Source organism: Thamnophis elegans, chromosome 6, assembly GCF_009769535.1.
Source record: "Thamnophis elegans isolate rThaEle1 chromosome 6, rThaEle1.pri, whole genome shotgun sequence".
NCBI lineage: Eukaryota > Metazoa > Chordata > Lepidosauria > Squamata > Colubridae > Thamnophis > Thamnophis elegans.
Window position 1 is genome coordinate 47367384 of NC_045546.1, and position 10370 is coordinate 47377753.

The 10370-nt window shown below is 38.2% G+C and overlaps 1 protein-coding gene across 1 annotated transcript; it reads right to left on the reverse strand.

Annotated features, from left to right (window-relative positions):
• Positions 1–9162: 9162 nt before the first annotated feature.
• LOC116510310 (protein LDOC1-like) lies at positions 9163–9570 on the reverse strand. Its single transcript, XM_032219805.1, has one exon. It carries the CDS (start codon positions 9568–9570, stop codon positions 9163–9165), a length of 408 nt encoding a protein of 135 aa, XP_032075696.1.
• Positions 9571–10370: the final 800 nt, after the last annotated feature.

Here is a 10370-nt window from a genome sequence, read left to right on the forward strand (position 1 = left end):
GAAAGCCGATACGAAGGCTGTATAATTACTTTATATTCTTATGTATGTTTCATGTTTTGTTCTTTCTTGTTGTGTTTTTCTTTCTGTTTTTAAAGATTAAAACATTCAATTTTTTTTAAAGTTGAAGGTTTAATCTATAAACCCATTTTCTTCTAGTGCTAGCTATAAACAGTTTAGCAAATATACTTCAAAAATAAGGAAGTTGTCCACAACATGGCTTGATGCACGGCTTGAAGCCATGACATATATCATCCTATATAACCCCCTGTGTCATACTTTTTCATCTCACCTACAGGAAGATATCTGGATTATCCCTAGTCTGATATCATTCACCTTCTACTGAGTTATTAATCAAGTGTAATCACTGTGATAAAAGTTGAAATATTCAGTGCTAGTGCATTCACAATTGGAAGCTAAATTTTACTTTGCTGCAATGAAAGCAAGATATAATTGGCTAAAGACATATTTATCTTTTATTTAGATATTACTTCTGGTTTGATACATCTTCATGAATAAATATAAAGGACGCATAGTTTTTGTTTTTATTTTCTAATTCTTAATGTTTTAGATTTATCTTCCTCGTAATAAGGATATTAACATAATAATAGAGGAGGGAATGTTACCTTCTGTGATTTATTTTTCTAGTTGTTAGTATATTATTGTATTTGTATACGTCACTCTTTTCTTGATCCTTTACATATTTTCTCATTATTAATCAAATAAATATCATTGATTGACAATTCAAAAATGGAAGATTTAATATGAATGGCTTTGATCCTAATTCTATTTAATACCCTGATTGATTTCTCATCACACCAAACATACAAACACTCCTACAGTCCTTTCTCCCTTCTTTTTTAATCTTTCGATCCATTGTCAGTAGTTTTATGCAATCTACATGAGCTATTTTCTCTTTTTTTGTTATTGTCTTTATTGGCCTATTAACTTTATAGCAAATAAAAAATCAAATAAAAATAGTTGGGCCTGTTTATTGGGCCATAATCTGGTAGTTGTTTCTAAACCTCAATATTTTTTTTCTATTTTATTCCACACATTCCTTTATTCTTTCAATAATCTTGCCCCTATTCCTCACGATGAATCCTAATGAAAATACATTAAATCTAATTCCTGCCATATTGAGTTCATCTAAAAATTGCATAGCCATATAATGGTGTGGAGCATCCAAAGAACCAGTTAGAAGAGCAGTCACTTTAGTATATAGTAGGGGCCAAAATTGTGGAAACATTTTGAGAAAAGCGTACAGTATTTTTGAGGTTTGACGGCTGATAACACCACTTTTTTGGAGTAGTGCCATAAAATTATATATCCTTTGTCCATATAACATGGGTTTTAGTACAATTTAGTCTTTTTAACCTTTGTTTGAGTGATAAGTGGTTTTTTTTTCATGGAATTCTAGATTTTAGACCAAATTCCTGCAGTCTGCACCCAACAGTTCTTGCACTGAACTTCACATTGCATTGTGCCATTTCATCTTGTATACACCCAGATGATTTTCTTCTGTCACGTAGGCACAGTGTCTAAATTCTTTTATCATCACTTGCTGTTGTGCACATTTTCCTGACTTTACCAGTGTGATTTTGAGCGACTGAGTCTCCTTATACCTCTTCAAAAACTTAGAAGTGCCACCTTTGGTTAAGTTTACACCAATTTTTCTTCTAATTTCTTTATAACTGTAGCCTTATTCACTTAATAATACTATTTTACATAGCCTTCTGGGCAACCAATCAACTCTTTGCACCATTACTTTAATTTTATTATGTTTTACAAGCTCACTAAACGAAAGAAGCTCACTAAATGAAAGAACCCCAAAACCCCCAACCAACTTGATAGCAATCACATAACACTCTGACAAATGTCCTCCTCTCAGCTTCAATACATAACATCAGTAACTGAATTCTACTGTGATCTGATTGGCTCAGCAATTTAAATGGGTTGTTATGGCATGTTGGATATACACAGAGTGAGTGAACTGACAGAAGCAGATGGACAGACAGTGAAAGATCCTGGGAATAGTAACGAAGAAAATCTATTAGCAAATATAAACTTAAACTTTGTGACAAAGTTGATAAACTCTAAGACACTTCAGCTTCTGACCAAGCTGATGTTGTAGTCAGATGCTTGGATATGTGTAAGAAAATTTCAACTCAGAAATGTTTCTTGGAATATTTATAGTAAGATTAAACAAAGGGATCACAACACAATCTAAAATCCCAGTTCCTAAATATGTTAAAATTATTATTGCAACACTGTGTATCAAGTCTAATACATGGAATAACCAGACAAGATATCACATGCATGTAGTGTGGCAATAATAATTTATAATAATGTTTACCCATAGAACATACTATCAGTAAATGATGGAATTTTATATTCTATGTCTCCCACTGGAATTCCTTTTCATAACTTCTGATGAAGAAATTGGAGAATCAATATAAACACAGGAAAGAGGATATTCTTAATGTTTATAACAATATTTTTGATAAATACTATTGACAGTTAATATGCTTTAGTAGATCAATATAACTTTTAGAATATTAAACATTGGAAAATCAAGATGAATGAAAACAAGCTTTTGGAATCCTACAAATGCAATGATGCTTTTAGTGTCAAAAGAAATAATAGTTCTTGGATTCTGCCTATGTGGAGTTGACGCAATTATACTGAACATCTAATATTAGCAAAAGTTTGGCAGCTCCACAGAAATCCAGTATTTGTTTATTTATGACAGACTACAACAGTGTGAGTAGGATGCATAATGCATAGAAAAATAAACTGAAATCTATTGGCAAAAGGAGTTGTTAAAATAGTGGAATTTCTGATCAAGATAATAGTGTAGTTGTACTGGCATAGGATTTTATGACATTGCAGATCATTATCCTTATAACACATTCCCAGATATCTTACATTTTACTTTTGCAATCATCTGTGTTTGCTTGAGTGGCAGTCAAGAAATCCTTTCCTTGAAATAAGAACCGTAAAACCTGAAAAAGTAATGTTTGTTCTTATTGAAATAATGGGGAAAATAATATTACATGTGATATTAACTCTTGAATTACTAGATTGAATGCACCCTAGAAGAGAATGTATCATTTATGGTATTGCTGCTACAGCTATAATTGGTTTAGTTACTGTACATATATTATAAGAGGTATGGGGAAATACTTGAAAGCAATGTTGTAAATGTTAGTGTCTGAGAAAAATAAATAAAAAAGAAGCATTATATTGATGGAAAAGCCAAAGAAGACTTGCAAGGATGGAAAGGCAGGAGGATGTAATGGACTGTGAGAATAATCTTGGGAGGCAGGAGGAAGATCTGCAGCCAAAGCAATCAGACAAGCCCCCTAGCTGATCAGATACTTTGTATACAATGGAAAGATCCAGACTCACTACTTATTTTCTATGGGAATTTTAACAGAGCAAACTTCTGTTGACAACATACTGTATGGTAACTATTAAGTTCTGTCTAATGTTTATGTATATTAATCAATAGGATGTGGTTGTAGTATTATTTATCTTTTTTATTACTTCTTATTTTCCTGTTCTATTGGATGCCCACTATTGTTGTTGTCGTTTTGCAAGTACACTGAGTGCTCCTGTACCAGAGACAAATTCCTTGTGTGTGTAACCACAGTTGGCCACATAAAGTGTTATATTCTATTCTATTCCATACCATTCCATTCCATTCTATTCCACTCAATTCCGAATGGGGGGGGGAGATGGAAAATGTTTCAAAAGGTAGCCTACTTAGTTCTCTGGAAATTAAAGGCAGAAAGGGGAAAGTGCTTTCAGATTTGCAAGATTCTGTTGCTGAAACCTTACCATGAGAATAGTATTAGTTCTCATAGTTTAGGTTTCCTCCATGGCCTACATTAAAGGGCTGACTGGGGATGTGTAGTAAATGGTATTTGTATAAATTAATTTTAGTTTATTTCATTTCAGTTTGTCTTATCACATGTCTATGGTAATTTCTTTTGCTTTCTTTTCCTTTACTTTCTATAATAATGCTCAACACAAGAAGAAGTAACCTTATGGCTATGTACAGTGTAGGTGCTGTAGATCTACTAGTTCTTAGTCATTTGCAAAGCTGTTGAATAACACTTTTTCTGAAATTGAGCCCTGAGGGGTTTCACTGATCTTTCCCTGCAGAATGATAGAGCTAATTTATGAACATCACTTACATGCAGTCATTCAACTAGTTGCGAATGCACCAAAACAGAGTACATCTAGTAATTTTGTTTTACAGCCTTACTAAATTAATTTATTTGTATCCATTCTGAACAGGATTAAATTTTTGTTGTTCATCATACTGGGACTTCAATTACTATAATAAAGCTACTGAAAAATATTCAAAATATACAACACCAACAAAAAGGGAGGAGTAATTTCACTTGTTCATGTGATGAAAAATTATACCATATCAAGTTTTACCTGTTTAATAAACCATTGCCATTCAATATAGGTATATTCACTATTTGAAAACTATGTAACTTACTGTTGTGACAATATAAGAACAAGTTATTTCTCCCCATCTGTTATTTTTAAACTATTAGCTTAATAATTAATAATAAAATTTTTGAATTAAACCATCAAAATGCATTAGGATTTTCATTAAAAAAAAACAAAAGCCAAACAGTTCTGCTTTGTTTGTTCTGTATTCCAGGTTTACATAAATTAAATCAGATTCAGAGTAGACTGTTTTTCTCAGATCTGCATAATGTAGACATATCGTTTTAACTATTTCAATAGATAGATAGATGATAGATAGAGAGCTGTTGAATCAACATGATTTTTATTTAATTTGTAAATAATTTTATGCATTGTACTTTTTATACATATCAATGTGAAAACTATACTCCATGCTCACAAATTCTATTTTGAAAATTATTTTTTTTTCAAAATCTTTTGGAGGAGGCTTACAATATCTATTATTTTATCAATAGCTCTCAATTTTGTCACAAATTCAGAAACAAAAGCAAAAGAGAATATAGTAATTTGATTGAGCAATCAAATGCTTTTTTAACAAGCTACAATTGTTCATACAAGTTGAACTACATTTTCTCTTTGATTATTTCTAAATAATTGCAGAAATGGAATAATGAAGAAATAAAATATTTTGGTTGAGTATGGGGAGATTAAAGGTTGGTGCTACCAGAAATACTTTTCATGGTAGATGCCTCAATTTAAAAATAGCAATTAATAAGAGAACATCAATAGTTGTGAGTCTTAAAGAATGTCAGTTTGGTGTTATAGGATTTAACATTGACTGATTTTATTTCAGGTTATGGGACATGTTAAATTATGTGTTTGAAAGGAAAGTTAACAGCTTTTCTATTTTGGTGATTTAAAAAAAGAAATTGGGGATCATTCATTTATAAGAATTGTCTTAGCCTATTGGAATAACATTTTTAAAAATCTAGCTCAATATTTATCATTGCATATACTCTGTTATTTTCTAACATACTAACAGTATTATTGAATTTTACCTTCTTCAGCCTTCAATATTAGCTGTTCTTTCAATGTCCTTTCTTCAGCTGATTTTTTTCCTAAGTTGCTTCAGGCTGTCTTATAACTTACCTTGAAGGTTGAAAACCCTGAGAAATGTATAATTAATTTTGTTATTGCTTTTGATTATTTATTATTAACTGATTTATCTTTTGGCACAAGGTAATGTTCAAATCTTTTTTTCTAATAAAAGCTATTTCAAACAAATATGTATGTGAAATGATATATTTTACTCAATATATACCTTCACATAAATATAAATGTAGCAGAAGTTAATATTGATTTCAACCTTTTATGCAATATACATTAGAAAATGTGAAGATGTTCATGTTTCATAATAGGGAAAAGGCTTATCGGAGTTTAACTCATAACCACAGACCTGTGGTCATAGTGACCGCAACAGTTTTCCAAAATGTTCAGAACACCCCTATTTTTAGAAATGGACCATTCCAGTTGCGAATAGCTTTTGTTTCTCCACCAATAAGAGTGTATACAGCAATGCTCTTGTATCATTTGATGTTTTCTGTAGCAGCATTTGAATTTGAATTTTGGTCATTTTGACCACTGATCTTTGTTACCGTATTTTTTTTATCGGGGTCAAGTTTTCCACCAAAAGGAGTGCGATTTGGTGATCCAAACTTCAAAGAAACTGTTCTAAAATAGTATGGAGAAGCAGAGAGTAATCTGAGTGAAGTGGAATCAGATTGAGATGAAAATTTTGTAATGGACGATGAGGAACCTGCCACTTCCGCTGACTCTGACATAGAGATGATGAAGCTCCCAATGAAATTGATGGCCAGGTACAATCTGTGTCATGCAATAATTTATATGACAAGAAGAAATTCAAATGGTCTTCTGTATCTTTTGGAAACAATAGATCCAGAACTGCTAGTCACAATAATGTTGTGCCTGCCGACACTGTACACAAGAGGTGACGTACGTCTGTACGTCATGTCATAAGTGGGGCCACCAGAAGGTATGGGAGATCAGGTTCATAGTCTTGAAAAGGCCAAAATTTCCCGCCGCTGGATTGTCATGGCAGTGGGAGAATAAGTGCCCAGAGGGGCACCGCGGGTACATAGAGCCTGTCCCAGTACCTCAGGAGGTCATTGTCGAAAGTCCACGGAGAAGCTGGCCCTAGCTCTGCCTTCCGTTGCACCACCCACTCGTCATGCCACTGCATGTCCCGTATCTGAGACTGTAAATCCACAGGCTCGTGAACTGCAGCGAAGGATTCGACGGGCAAAACTGTCTGGGGTGGAAGTGGGTCTGCAGTGGAAGACTATTCAGGTTTCCAGGACAGGGCATCTGCCCTTTGGTTGCATGCACTTGGGATGTAGGTCACTCTGAAGTTGAACCGGGCAAAGAACAGGGACCAACAGATCTGGCACTGGTTCGACTTGCGTGCCATTTTCAGGAACTCTAGATTCCTATGGTCCGTCCGGATCTTGACTTGATGCCTGACCCCCTCCCCGTGATGCCTCCAGGCCTCAAACGCCACCTTAATGGCCAGCAACTCCTTCTCCCAGATGGTATAATTGGGCTCGGAAGGATTGAGTTCCTGCGAGAAGAAAGCACAAGGGAAAAGGGTGCCACCAGGGGCATGAGCCTGCAGTAACACCACACCCACTGCGATGTCTGACGCGTCCGGCTCCACCACAAATGAACAATGGGGATCAGGGTATTTCAGGATCAGCTCCTTCATGAAGGTATGTTTTAGGGCCTCGAACACGTGTTGCTCTCTAGGCCCCCAGCAAAATGACGCTTTCTTCTGCGCGTGAGGGGCGCGGTCAGGGAAGTGAAGCTGGGGATGAAGGTCCAGTAGTAGTTGACAAACTGGAGGAGTCGTTGGACATCCTTCACTTGTCGAGGAGGCTTCCAACTGCGAAAAGACACTACCTTGCCCAGCTCCATCGCAATTCCTTCAGGGGAGATACGGTGCCCCAGGAACTTGATGGAAGTCTGACACTTCTCCAGCTTTGTGTACAGACAATGCTCCCAAAGTCGTTGCAAGACCAGACATAGGTGCTGCCGATGATCCTCCCGAGAAGCTGAGTAAATCAAAATGTCATCCAGGTAAATGATGACAAACTGGTCCAAAAGGTCCCGGAAGATATCATTCATAAAATGCTGGAAGACGGCCGGGGCATTGGTCAATCCAAACGGCATGACTGTGTACTCAAAATGTTTGTACCGAGTGCCGAAGGACATCTTCCATTCATCTCCCGCCCGGACTCAGACCAGATTATAGGCGCCACGCAAGTCCAGTTTTGTGAACATCGTTGCCTTCTGGAGCCACTCCAGCAACTCAGGAATCAGAGGGTAACAATTGTGCACCATGATTGCATTCAAGTGACGGTAATCACAGCAGAGTCTCAGATCCCAAGTCTTCTTCTTGATGAACAAGACTGGGGCAGACAATGGCGAAGACAAGAGCTGGATAAAACCCTGGACGAGGTTCTTGTCCAGAAAGTCCCGCAATGCGGCCAACTCCGGCTTGGACATGGAGTACAGGTGACCCACAGGGAGCTTCTTATCCTGTACCAAGTCAATGGGGCAGTCATAAGGCCGGTGCGGCGGCAATTGGTCCGTCTCCTGCTCGCTGAAGATGTCCACGAACTCCGCTAAGTCTGGTGGCAAGGACCCCCTGGCCGAACTCATCACCTGGCCTGCACAGATGTGACAGGTGTGGTCGACACATTATAGGGATGGGATCATGATCAGGTTCTGTGACCAATAAATCTGGGGGTCATGCGCCCGCAGCCAGGCCAAGCCCAGAACTAAGGGGAAGTACAGGGACGAGGCAATATAAAACTGGATGGCCTCCTCATTATCCCCAATGACTAGGTGCAAGGGCTGCGTGGCTGCATTAATAGGCCCAGACAGAAGCACCCGGCCATCAATGGTCTCGACCAGCATTGGTAGGTCCACCAGACCCAAAGGAATGGCATACTTGGTCACAAACGCCTCATCCATGAAGTTCGTGGTAGCCCCGGAATCGACCAGGGCATGGGCTGGAATCCCTGGTGGACTACCAGACAGGAGAATGTGTGCTGCCAAGATCAAGTGCCAGGGAGGGCCGTCAATCTCTGTCTCAGTGTGCACCCGACCTAAGGTCTCCTTCAGATCCAGATCCGCCCATTTCCTAACAAGTTGTTCTGGAGCTGAGGGGGTAGGCCCCAGACCTCATAACCCCCTACTCTTCTTGGGGCAACCTGATGCCAGGTGCCCAAGATCCCCATAATAAAAACACAATCCCCCTGTGTGCTGTCTGTCCATCTCAGTTTGCGACAAGCAGGGTTTGGCAGCACCCAAGTCCATGGGTTCTTCCCATGGAGCTAAGGTCTCCCACGGGATCGGCACCTTCCTGGTCTCCTGGGACACGCAACGACACCCCCGCCTCTGCAACCGTATGTCTATTTGGAGGCACAAGTGGATCAGTGCATTGAACGTCGGTGGCTTGTCCACCGGTACCAGCTCATCCTGCAGGTTGTCCGACAGCCCATCTTGAAAAATGTCCATGAGGGCTGCCTCATTCCAGGCTGAATCTTGGCTAAGAAGCTGGAATTCACTGACATAGTCCTGCAAAAAGCCCCAGCCCTGCTGCAGCATCTTGAGATGTCTGGTGGCTGTTTCCTCCTAAATGGGGTCCTCATACATGAGTCTGAGGTGATTACAAATCCCCCTGAAATCGTCCAGCAAAGGGCTAGCCTGGGTCAACAAAGGAATAGCCCAACGAGCTGCAGAGCCTGAAAGTAAGCTGATGATAAACCCCATTTTAGCCCGGTCAGTGGGAAAGTCCTTCTCTCTCAGACTGATAAAAAGCTGGCATTGTCCCAAGAAAGCTGGAAACATGGCTTGGTTGCTGTCAAACTTATCCAGCATGGCAACCGTACATTTCCCCTGAGGCTGGGGGAGGGTGGTAGCATGCCCTTGAAGCTGAGCTATCTGGCCAGCCAGCAAGGCCAACTGCTGTGCAAGTTGGGCGTTTTCAGCATGTAGATCCAACCCTGAAAACATCAAATGTCTTTTTGCTACAGAGGTCATTATCACCTCATGTCTGTAATAGCGTAGCTGAAATACTACATCTGTGGTTAAGGGTGAATGCACCAGCTAATATTTGAACCACATGTTTTATAATGAAGTTTGCAATTAAAATAATACCAATAAAGTTTGCATATACTGAATCTTTTCATGATTTAACAGACCATTTGAAGAGAAAGATTATTCATTAAATATGAATTTCAGTGATTTGGGTCAATTTATGCTGTTTTGTAATGAAGCAATTGATGTAAATGGATGACTTGCTGTAAATGAACAAGATGTGTCCATCATATTTGAAATCCACTAACCAAGTCCATTAAATATAAATTATGTTGTATTAGTGGAAAGTATAATTGCACATTTTAGAGGAAACACAAAAGCTCTCCATAATGGAAAATTTCTAGCAAAAATCTTTACATTATAAAATTAGCTAAAAAATTATAAGGACCAATAGAAAAATATTAGCATTAGGACTGAAAAAGTGCTATAAAAATCAACCTGAAAAAAAGTCAAATTTGCAATCTGCCATTCTACCAATGTTACTGACATTCCTGCCAATTTTGAGTTTCTGAATTTAGAATAGAATAGAATAACAGAGTTGGAAGAGACCTTGGGGGTCTTCTAGTCTAACCCCCTGCTTAGCCATGAAAGCCTACACCATTTCAGACAAATGTTTATCCAACATCTTCTTAAAAACTTCCAGTGTTGGAGCATTTACAACTTCTGGAGGCAAGTTGTTCCACTGATTAATTGTTTTAATTGTCAGGAAATTTCTCCTTAGTTCTAAGTTGCTTTTCTCCTTG